The sequence below is a fragment of the Podarcis raffonei genome, chromosome 9 (assembly GCF_027172205.1).
Source record: "Podarcis raffonei isolate rPodRaf1 chromosome 9, rPodRaf1.pri, whole genome shotgun sequence".
Lineage (NCBI taxonomy): Eukaryota > Metazoa > Chordata > Lepidosauria > Squamata > Lacertidae > Podarcis > Podarcis raffonei.
Window position 1 is genome coordinate 20,543,468 of NC_070610.1, and position 12,693 is coordinate 20,556,160.

General features: G+C 42.6%; 1 protein-coding gene across 1 annotated transcript in view; it reads right to left on the reverse strand.

The window, feature by feature from the left end:
• Positions 1-12,693, reverse strand: part of SGCZ (sarcoglycan zeta) — a 551,579-nt gene that overhangs the window by 59,722 nt on the left and 479,164 nt on the right. The window contains exon 4 of the mRNA XM_053402397.1: positions 11,660-11,747. Within this exon, the coding sequence (XP_053258372.1) occupies positions 11,660-11,747 (88 nt within the window). The remainder of the gene's footprint in view (positions 1-11,659; positions 11,748-12,693) is intronic.

The window sequence follows — 12,693 nt, forward strand, 5'->3', positions numbered from 1 at the left end:
ATGCTAAAAAGTGGGGGTCGTCTTATATATGGGTAGTGCATAGGGTGGACATTTGACTGGTTTCTTCCACGGCTGTCAGCGGCTATAGTGCGTGCTATTGGCTGCTGCGTCAAAGGGTGGTGTTGATTGGCTGACGTTGCGGCAATTGTGTGGGCGATTGGCAGCTTCTGCCAGCAAGGGGGCAGACAGGAGATGGATTTTGTGACGCATGTGGGTGAGCAATTTTTGGCATCCCCCCCCCTCGGGTAATCCCCCCCAAAAAGCTCAAGAACTCTGGGCAATCCCCACCCCCCAAAACTCAACAACTTTTTGCCATCTCCCCCCATTTTCTGAACTTTCAGTCCCCCCATATAGGGGCGTCTTATAGACGAAAAAATATGGTACATTGAAATTGAAGCAATGCAATACCCTCTACATGTGGCTTCTTTTGAGGCGCCTTTGGAAGCTTGCAGAGGATCCATAATGCAATAAGAAGGATGCCAACTGGTGCACACTCATGGAACCATGTTACAACTATCCTGCCATCCTGGCAATGGTTGCCATTTGGGCACAATTCGAAGTGTTGGTGGTTTGGTCCAGAGATCCTCCACTCCCAAACCACCCTGCCAGCTTCCTAGCGTAAGGACACCCCTTCGCAGTTTCTAGGAATGATGGAGACATTTACTACAACCCGGCTGGGCAGAAAACTGCCCCCAAGTTTGCTGGAAAGTGCGTTTCTGTGGATTTTCACGATATCAAATTATTATTACTTTAGAATTTTGTGAATATGATAAGCTCTTTATTTAATATGATTAGTCAGCTACCATCACCATCAATCATATGCACCCCTTCGCTTTTCCCTGCTCTCTGCCTATCCCTCCCTTTATCCTCGCTCTTTCCACCCACTCTCTGATTATCTCCCATGGACTACCTTGATCTTGAGCAATTTGGAATGAAAATTAGATTGGCTGCAAAACTTAGAAAGAACAGAGCAAATGCCACAGATCTCTGTGTAACGATTTGCCTCTGTGGGCCAGATCAATGTGCCCTTGGATGAAGCTACTTCCTGAAAGGTACGAGCACAAAATAATCTTTAATTTAAAATCTTTGTGGTATTATACAAAGCCAGAGTCTCACCCATACCCAAATACTTGATTGGAAACACAGGGAATCTTTTCCGGATTCATTACAGCAGTCATTCTTCAACAGAGCCCAGTCACATTGTCTTACTGTTGTTCATCTTGTTTTCCTCTAGGTGCATTGCTTACTGATTGACTGCTCTATTAGTTACTCTCAAAATTTGCCAGGTGTTAAATTAAACTTACTTGAATGTAATCCCCGGATCCTTGTTTTTCGCCCCTTTCTTTCTTATTAAAAATAGGCATGGAGTTTGACCTGCTGCAGCCCTCAGAGACCTTACCTGTCATCCCTGAGTTCTCAAAAATAATTGCTAATAGTGGTGCCAATCCCTTTCCTGCTAGCTGCTCTAACGCTGTAAGGTGAATTTCACTACAAGTCTTGAGGTTTTGAAATATGCTTGCATTAAGCATTCCTTAACCTTTTCTGTTCTGATTCCATCACTTGACTGCTCCAGTCTTGCAATCAACATCAAGCTTCAGAAAGCTTTCAATGGATGTGTGTGTGTACACACGTTTTTTGGAAACAAAACCTGATAAACTTAAAATTCAGCAACCAAAGAACCAGCTAGTAGAAGCTAGTAAAATGCAGCGAGCAGTCAGTATCATTCATTTCACAGCTGGTTGTGTATCAAAGCCCCATGACCCCGCAGTTCCCTAGGTGGTGAAGAAACAGGTAAGATAGCAGCATACAGTTTTGGGGTTCAAATAGGCCACAACTTTATTGGTTACAGATGTGAGTGGCTTGGCATAGGCATTGGGTGAAGCCAATTGTTCCACTCCAGCCCGACTCCTGGGAGTGCATCTAAGGGTAAACTACATATTAGGGGAGGGGGACTATGACCTATATCAAATAGGGGTACCACCCTGATGGGTCCCTGTTGGAAGAGTGCTATGCCCTAGCCCCTGCCTGGGCATTGGACAGAAGCCACTCCTTGTGGATCTCTTTAATGGGACACCCTTAACTGGGGAGAGGGGAGCCAGAGGCTACAACCTCTGCTCCAGTCAAGACTAAGGCTTATTCAATGCCTAGCCACACAAAGTTGTGACGATTGCTATGAGATTGGCAAAAACTGAATGGCCAGTGCCATTTTTTGGGGAGGAGTCACTGTTGGTGCTTCCTCGTGGCTTGGATGTATGACACACAGGAGCTGTGTGTTCAGTATTGTGGGTCTGGGACGCGGGTGGTGCTGTGGTCTAAACCACTGAGCCTCTTGGGCTTGCCGATCAGAAGGTCAGCGGTTCAAATCCCTGCGATGGGGTGAGCTGCTGTTGCTCTGTCCCAGCTCCTGCAAATGTAGCAGTTTGAAAGCATGCCAGTGCAAGTAGATAAATAGGTACCGCTGCGGCGGGAAGGTAAACAGCATTTCCGTGCACTCTGGTTTCCACCACCGTGTCCCGTTGCACCAGAAGCGGTTTAGTCATGCTGGCCACATGACCCAGAAAGCTGTCTGTGGACAAACACGCTCTAACCCCATAGTCACCTTTGACTGGACTTAACCGTCATGGGGTCCTTTGCCTTTTTAAATTTATTGCGGGTCCAGCTTCCTTCCAGCTGAGGTCTGATAGATCCTTTCCCCATTGAACTTTTGGTGCCTGATGAAGACTATTTTCTTCTAGCAGGCTTTTCACTGAATGCTGATTTTAGAGTATTAACCAATTCTTATCTCTTTGGTGTTGTATTTGTTATATATACACTGCTTAGAGATGGTTTTAGTTGAGCAGCATATCAATTGTTTAAATAAAACAAATTGACACATGTCTACTCAGAAGTAAGCCCTGTTGAGTTCAGTGGTACTTAGTCTGAGACAAACAGACATTGGGCTGTTGCATATATAGTATCTGACCACTCTTATCTAGGCCACAGTACATTAAACTTAGAATCATAGAATTATAGAGCTGGAAAGCAACACAAAGGTCATCTAGGCCAACCCCCTGCACTGCAGGGATCTTTTGAACAACGTGGGGTCATGCTCTACCAACTGAGCTACCCCACTATATTTTTCCCTGTTGTGTGTTGCTGTAACCTGCCCTGTAACTTCTGGGTGAATTGTAGGACATAAATCTTAAGGACAATCTGTCGATAAATCATTCCCTCCCTCTACCCACCGCTGCCCAATTCTATTTCTGTGGTCAAGTTTTGTTTTAAAGGTAGGTAAAATGGAATCCACGTTATTGTATGTAAGGGGTCAACTGTACACAAACTATCTTGATTTATATATAAGGTATCAACAGGAAGATCAGCAGGTGGAAGACTGGCTGTATAATTGCCATTTCACATGATCTTGAAACAAAGACAACACTGAGAGTGAGGTTGTGCCTTTAGATCAGGGGTCAGCAAACTTTTTCAGCAGGGGGCCGGTCCACTGTCCCTCAGACAGTGGGGGGGGGCAGACTACATTTTGAAAAAAAGGAGAAGAACGAATTCCTATGCCCCACAAATAACCCAGAGATGCATTTTAAATAAAAGCACACATTCTACTCATGTAAAAACACCAGGCAGGCCCCACAAATAACCTACATATGTATTTTAAATAAAAGCACACATTTTACTCATGAAAAAAACAAACTGATTCCCAGACCGTCTGCAGGCCAGATTGAGAAGGCGATTGGGCCTGATCCGGCCCCTGGGCCTTAGTTTGCCTACCCATGCTTTATATACAAACCGAGGGAAGAACTGAATCTCTCAGAGCTACTTTCTTAAAGAAACTCAGCGATGCAGCACAACTGTTCTGAGTTATAGAAACAGAAACCAACATAGATCAACATCGCCAGTTGCTTTATATTAGTAGCTGCTTAAAATAAAACACAATTCACATTGTAGAGACTGAGTTTTGCACCAAGCTCATCCATAGCTACTGGTGGATGAACTGAGCTATACAACTGACTTTGCATTTAGATACATGTTGACTGCAGTAAAAAGAAAAAGAAGTAGAATATTTTAGACTAAAGTAGGGAAAACAAAACAAGGTGTGAGATCAATGTCTCCAGAATAATTTCTTTTGAGGAAGTGGATTCTATTTTTTAAAAAAATACGGTAAATAAATGGTGTGGAGTGGTTCACCACACAGAGAAACAAATATGGAAGCCCTGTAATTTTGTGGAAGGAAAGCTAGATAGTGAAGGGTAGCCAATATGGTGTGCTCCCAATGGTGTTGGACTCCAACACAACTCCCATGATCTCCAGCGAGCACGGACATTGCTCAAGGATGACGACAGTTTTAGTGCAGCTACTTCCGGATGGTCGCAAATTCCTCCCATCCCCTAACTAGAAAGATGCACGGACAGATTGAATAAATGCAATCCTTTTACAGCGATCCATATCCATTTGCTACCATCATAACATCCGACAGAGCTGTTTGCCAGTGACAGTTTAAAGGTTAAGTCAGAGGCATGTGGGAATGACAACATGTTCTCCAGATATAATGTTAAGTTATAACATGGCACTAAATGTACTTGCCCTCTTTAACGGCTTTCTCCAGTCTGCACGCAGGATATATAGTTTTGCCAAAATTAATGAGATGTCTGAATGTCAGAAGGGGCGGAGAGAGAGCAAAAATAAAAATTTAATATCCTGTCGGAGACTTGTTATAGAGCCAGATGCTGGAAATAATTTAACTGTACTTAACGCCCGACAGCAGCTTTCTGAATGTCATGACAGTCACATAGCATCTGTCCTGGTAGCTAAGCATTAGCAGTTAATATATATGAAACAAGCCATTTAAATGGAAGGTCTTTGGAAGAGGTGTATTAAATCACCCCAAACAGATTCAGTACTACCTGAATAATATTTGTTTTCTCGTTTGGAGGGGGTCTCAGAAGTTAGAAAAATAAGTACTTATCCTCATTAAACCTTTTTCTGGCAGTGGCTTACTATCCGTGCTTAAGAGGACTCCAATAATAAAGCAGGTGCCAATTATTTAATTGTCCACGCGGGTGGCGCTGTGGGTAAAAGCCTCAGCGCCTAGGGCTTGCCGATCGAAAGGTCGGCAGTTCGAATCCCCGTGGCGGGGTGCGCTCCCGCGGCTCGGTCCCAGCGCCTGCCAACCTAGCAGTTCGAAAGCACCCCCGGGTGCAAGTAGATAAATAGGGAAGGTAAACGGTGTTTCCGTGTGCTGCGCTGGCTCACCAGATGCAGCTTCGTCACGCTGGCCATGTGACCCGGAAGTGTCTCCGGACAGCGCTGGCCCCCGGCCTCTTGAGTGAGATGGGCGCACAACCCCAGAGTCTGTCAAGACTGGCCCGTACGGGCAGGGGTACCTTTACCTTTACCTTTTTATTGTTCTCAAACTCAACCAGGATTGAACCCCCCTCCCTATGCTTTCGAGGTGGTTTTCCTATATCCTAATTGATCAGCAACTCCCTTCTCCTAATGCACGAAGTGCAGGTTCCCCTATAAAAGTATCAGCTATGTTAAACAATATATATGAGTTAGTGAAGCAAGGAGCAGCAGTGCTGTAAAACAATGCTAATGCGGCTCGGACGAGGTTGTGAAATTTCAATGTAATTGGTGCAGGATACATGCCAGAGTGATCACAATATATAGGAAAGCTTTAGGTTTTCTTTACCACTCCCTTCTTTCTGATAGATCTCACCTGTAGATGTATGTCTTCTGGAGTGTCCAGAAACAGGATGTTCTGAACATCACTTTAAGTACCTCTTACTGAATGTCATAGTCTGCTGTGAGATAGGTCTTTTAATTTTGGTGGGCCAACTGAATAATGTAAAAGGAAAAGCATGCACAGCATTAGGATTCTCCCTTCCCCACTTCATTCTGAGCACAACGCCACCGCCACCAAATGATCAATGCCTTGCCGGCATTGTTATGCTAAGCCAGTCCTCTGTGCCCATTCCGCTCAGTCACTGGAACTAATCTCTGCATTATTGTGACTTTTATAACAGACCTATAAACTAAAGCCAGGCTTTCATTACACAAAATGAAGGCTTCTTAACATACTTCTCAATGCGTTTATTGCTAACATCCACGCAAACATCACATATCCTTTTCCACATTATGCACCTGGGTGTTCCTCCCTCCACACACACACACACCCACACCCCACCCCGGATTCAACATAGCCCAGCCAAAGGAACAAGCGCAGAGAGAAGCTACACCTGCATTTTCACGGTGATAACATCAGGACAACTCGTACTAGACAGTAATAGCAGGCAGAGCTTTGCTGTTATTAAGAAGAAGAAAAATACCCAAAGCCATCGATTCACATTGCGCCATTTACATAACAGGCAGCCTGTTCCTCAAAACAACACATCACCCCACCCTGAAATGAGTGAAGAAAGAACAGGGTATGAGAATAGTAATCAAATATTTAGTCCCATACATTTTAAATTCTTTTTCTGCTTTTCTGCTTTTCTGTTTTTATCTATTGAAACTAATTTGATTCCACATTTTCCAGTGCTCATGGTGGTCTACATTTAAGAATTAAAATGTAATTCTAAGATTAAAAAAAACTTTAACTTAAGGGAAGAGTTAAGTCATACAAGCACCAAAAAGCACGAAAGTTTTAAGTGAAGGCACTAGCTTTAATTTCTGTTCTGTGCCATGTAAACAGTAGCCTTTGGGAGTCTCACACAATGCGTCCACTTACAACTTAGCCTCCATGTATCTACACTTTTTTCACCTTGGTCTTTCAGCCCCAATCTTCTCCAGGTTCTGTTGCTTCTGTTGATACTACATCCATCTACCACATCCACGTTTGACAAAACATCGGTTTCTAAATTCTAAAAGCTTACTTCCAATCGCCAACCTCTTGGGTACCTTATCTTAAGCTGCAGAACACAGAACTGTGAACCACAACTTGGTCTGGTGTGGCTACCCATAATGATGGCTGTGTACTACTATCAGATCTCTCTGATACCAATTGCTGGGTAAGCTCATGGCTAACTTGTGGGGTCCCCATAAGCATCTGGTTGGCCACTGGACTAATTACTAGACTATTGGTCTGATCCAGCAGGGCTCTTATTATGTTTTTATGTCTTACCTTATGATGACAGTCAACCAGCACCAATGCCCATCTGACCCCAGTCTTGTATCAACATTTACGCAGCCTCTCTCTACACACACTGTCAAACTGCTCTTACCATCAAGTTGCTTTCCTTATGATTGGCTGAAATCTACTGTCCATCATTCATACGATTGCACTTATTTCATACAATGAACTTATAAGAAACAGAATTAACTCCTGATAGATGTAGTAAGGGCCACAACCTTAGATGGCTTTCCAAGAGAATGAGGCAAACTCAAGGAGGATGATAGCACAATCTCACACATGTCCACTTAGAAGTTCTACTGAGTTCAATGGGAGTTACTCCCAGGGAGGTGAGTCTAGGGTTGCAGTGTATCAACGGCTTTTTGCATGGATAGCAAAATGGAATCTCCCATATTCAGATTTACTTCAGTAAATCAGTTTCTAGAAGCGAACAGTTTAATAATAATAATAATAATAATAATAATAATAATAATAATAAAAATAACAACAACAACAACAACAACTCTGCTTGTGAGCTTCCTAGATGCACCTAGCTACTACTGGAGAAAGAAGGCTAGACCAGAAAGGCCTTTTGAAATCAGCTAGGGATTTTTGCAAAAATGTCCTTATGGATTTTTTTCCTTCCAATTTTTGTTATCTTTATTTAGCAGCGAAATGTTATACAGAAGAAAAGAATAGTTCATCTATATTCATTGATGATAGCTACAGAGCCACGGATTATATAAAGCACCAGATATAGAAAAGATCTGCTATGCTATTAGTGAAGTTATTCTCTGAATGTGGATCCTTATGTATCGCAAACAGCATCATCCATGTGGGAGTCATGGGGGAACAAAAATATATTAAGAACACACCTCCTTCCCCAAAAACCCAGCCCAGTGAGGACTGAAAATGTTCAGTGGGCACAGTAAGTTGACTGGTGGGAGGTGGGGCAGGACAACAGAAAATAGGGTGGGGAGAGAATGGAATGGGGCATCCATACAGAATACATGACTGGCTGGCTCGCATACTGAACAAGAGTATGTCTCACTGCACTGTTTTGGTGCAGGCCTCTTGTGACTTAGTACATGCGCTATACAAAGTGCTCTGAACATTCCCAACGTGCTGTGGAAATGGCAGGTGTTACTATGTGCAGGCATCTCCTCACTTAGCTTCGTTCAACTCGTGCACAACTGTGTATATGTGTGGCGCTGGGGGGAAATTAAATAAATTGATTTAAACTGAAAAATAGTGTGAAAAGCGCAAAACAACAACTGTCCAGCCCCCCAAAGAGCAGGAAAACTGCAAAAATGGTGCAAAACCAGCAAGAAATCCCATGAGCCTTTGTAACTGCAATCCGATTGTACCGAGTTTTAGAGGGTGTTTACAGATGCCTGCATAAGGGACGCGGGTGGCACTGTGGGTTAAACCACAGAGCTTAGGACTTGCCAATCAGAAGGTCGGCTGTTTGAATCCCCACAATGGGGTGAGCTCCTGTTGCTCAGTCCCCGCTCCTGCCAACCTAGCAGTTCAAAAGCACATCAAAGGGCAAGTAGATAAATAGGTACCGCTCCAGCGGGAAGGTAAACAGCGTTTCCATGCGCTGCTCTGGTTCACCAGAAGTGGCTTAGTCATGCTGGCCACATGACCCGGAAGCTGTACGCTGGCTCCCTCGGCCAATAAAGCGAGATGAGCGCCGCAACCCCAGAGTCGGCCACGACTGGACCTAATGGTCAGGGGTCCCTTTACCTTTACAGATGCCTACATACCTCCCCACAGCCAGATTGCACTGATGACTGAGGTAACTTTGAGGGCTTGATGCTATTGAAAAGTAAACTGACCCTGCAGAGATTTCACCAGGATTAGAAAGCAAGAGAAGTGAAATGGAACGTAACTATGATACATTTTAATCAGTAGACTCCTCCGACAATCTGCACCAACTGCGATGGCTAATTAAATAGTTCACAGGTGTTTGCAGTAATGACTAACAAGAGAACATGTGTTGCTTTAAAGCATCTGAACTATTTAGAGGATTAAGTGCAGACACTGTATTGTCAAGCCGACTGGACGGTGCTCTCGCACCTATTTAGTCACACTTACAGGGTAAAACTCAACAAATTGCCATTCCTTCAATCTGAGTTTCAGATTGCTTCCCTATATTGCATTCAACGGAGTGTCAGAAGAAACCTAACTTTAAATACCGCTAGAGCTAAATGTTTAAATAATGTATTTACCAGAAGCAGCGAGTGCAAAATGGGTAGGAAAGATGCTGGCTTAATTTGCATCCATTTGTATCTGCCACCATGCCTGGCTGCCTTTGACACAACCGTTTAGGGCAATCATCACAGATGCTGTGTCTTTGCATATTACACTGCCATGCCTCAGGTAGAATAACTATATGAACGAAACAACAATTCCTTCATCAGATGAAGGGGGGAAAGCTCAGCAATTCATTTCTAAAAAAGAGAGAGGTAGCAGGCTCCAGACCTCCTATCCGAGAAGGCCTTTCCCCCTTAATCTTAAATGTATATTATATGTACTCAAAAAGGCTTTTGCAGAAAACAAGATAATGAACAGTGAGAGACACACCCGCTCAATAAAAAAAACCCTCATTGGAAAAGAAAAGGATAATCAAGAGAGTAGGATTAAGGTCTTGCTACAGTCCTATAGTATACTGGCATTTTTTCAAGGTAGGGTCTTAAGCCATTTTCTTGAGTGGCCATGGGAAGATCTGAAGGAAAAGAGGTTTATAAACACCCTCCCCTGGACCTCTTATGTCTGGCAGCAGGAGTCAAAAGCTAACAGAGACGATCAGAGAAACTAAGATGTTTACTTGCGTAGCCTTTCAAAAGTGGACAGTGTCTTTTCTGCTCATTAACTGGCTAAGGTTTTTGGATTTAGGAAATCGCTTATAGAACATGATTATTTGTTGTAATTTTCAAAACTCACCAGTCAAAAACCATCAGTCTAGTGACGGATCTTTTGGTATCAATTAAATTTGCTGCTTTAGAAATGCTAGTTGATATAAGTTTCAATCAGTTAACTCATCCATTAAATCTGCAGGTGTTTCCATATGAACAAAATAATAATTCTGAAGAACAGGGGGGAAAGGGCACTGTCTTTGCTTTTAAGGTGATGAACACGAATGTTGCACTTGGCTTCTAAGTTTATACCTACCACTTGAAGTTTTTTTACAAGTACTTGTATTAAAATAGTTGACATTATTTGAAACCCACAGAAATGTATTGCCTCCTAGGAGATTTTAGTTGATTAATCTAACAGATTAATCAACTAAATATTGCAATCCTTTTAATATGTAAAGTGACCACTAAAAAATATTCGAGATGGCATTACAATAAAGCCACTGCAATGATAGCAACTGAATTGGGACAACTGGGGACGACAGAATTGTAAAGAAGAACAGTACCCCGACATCAGAGGATGATTTATGATAGAAATCATTCTGAACCATAGAAATTCTCCCTGAACATTAATAAAAACCTAACATACTGCATGGCATATGCTCACAAGAGACGTCATTATTTAAATATGTAGTAAAGGTTTTCTATGTGTTTTTCTGCAGAATTGAAAGATTCTTCTTACTAAAAAAAAATCTGTATCTCTTTTTTCTTTTTTTCTTTTTTTGGGGGGGAGGGGGGAGACCTGTTCAAGTACCATACTAACTCAGCATTATAAAATGTAACTGTAAATGAAGAAGAACAAAGAGCACTCCAAACCAACAGAGGATAATGAGGCATATTGACATAGGCACAAGCATCACCTGATATCTGATCACTTGATGATTTGTCGTCTTCAGCCACTAATATATCCCAAAAGTGACAGAACCACTGTTAGAGTGACACTGTGGCTCTCATCTCCAGTGCTGTGCTAATTATTTTGGATATAATTAATAAAATTGGAGAGGGAAACAAGCTTTCTGATTTGGAAATCCTGCTATTACACACCCACATATATTTACATACATTCCAATGCACCCTCTGCAATACAACACATGATGTCTAAAAGTAAATGCTTATATTTCTGAACAACATTCCCACTATATGCGGAAATACAGTCCAAAGGTTTCCTATCCTCCCCAGTATCTTACTGAGACTGTGTTCAGAATGTTTTCCCTCTTTCTTGAAGAGGCAGTGAGTTTTGTCTTCATAATCATAAAAGAAAATCCTCTGATATTAGCAAATAATTCCCACACATTTTGTACCATTGCTGTTGGATGAAAATTATAACTCACTTTACTAAAAGGCTAGAAGAATTCTAGATTAATCTGCCTGTGAAAAGGTTGAAGTGCAATAAGATTTTCTAATAGGGTTAATCCTCATTTTATCCGATCAATTATTTGTTGGGATAGATTATCTTTTTTATCGAATTACCATTGCAGAGCTAAATTCTGCTAAAATTGCAGCTAAGGACATTTAGAGTGCACTGAACTTGGATAATCCTTTCCTGCATCCTTCCTCCTATACACTATATTTAAAAGAAATGGTGTCTGCAATGTTAACATGATACACAAAAGCTTCATTAGAGAATAAGACTTACCTACAGTCAGCTGTCCCGTTAACTGTCCCATGTGGTTTCTTGCATTCACTGTTACATTCCTGTCAGACTGTAAGACCAGAGGGCTATCCTGGGAAACATGTATAAGATAAGGAAATGAGAGGGAAAAATATAGCAGAGTCAAGCTATAACGACTGACACACAAGTATGCTGGTGAGGTCTAGTCAAAACAGCACAGTCTTGCTGATATCAGCTATAACCATGGAATACCATTCAAATTCTGTTGGACTACAACCAGGTCTGGCCCAAGACATTTTAGCACCTGAGGCAGGCCACAAAATGGTGCCTCCCCTCCCCTCCAGGGAAGAGGGGGTTAGTGAAGATCTACATCAGGAACAAGGCGGGGAATAAAGATCTGCATTGGGATCGGATGTCCTTGTGGATCTTGCCGCCTGAGGTGGTTGCCTCAACTTGCCTCATAGGTGGGCCGGCCCTGACTGCAACACTCATCAGCTGTCGCCAAGATGGCTAATGCTTAGGGATTATAAGGAACTGTAGTCCAACAACTTCTGAAGGTCGCCAGGTTGGCTGCCCCTGAGCTAGAATCACATGAAATTGAAGACGCAGAATTTGATTTCTGAGCTATTCCAAGGTTTTTAAAATTCTGAAATGGCTCCCTTACATAACTGCATTCAGCATCAGAGACACAGGCCTACAAAGTGACTCATCGTTCGGTGCCAAGCATTTGGTGCCATTGCGTTTATATGCCCACTTGAAAAGCTGCAATTTGGGTGTGTATCAGCAACCAAAGCCACTATTTTCTGGTATATTTCTGACACTAAAGGCAATGCTACTGCTAAGAGAATGGTCATTAAGGGATCCTGAGTATGAAAAGGGGTGTGGCATTGGCTGCTGATGTCTGAAAACCTGGCATTCTGGTTGCATGGGAGGGTATACTATTCAAAACAGCAGTACGTGGGCTGAATAAAGATCGTTTGGGGAGGCTACCTCCAGTTGACCCAGCTGGAAGCATAAGAAATTATGACACAGCCAGGTGAATGGCGAACATGGTGGCC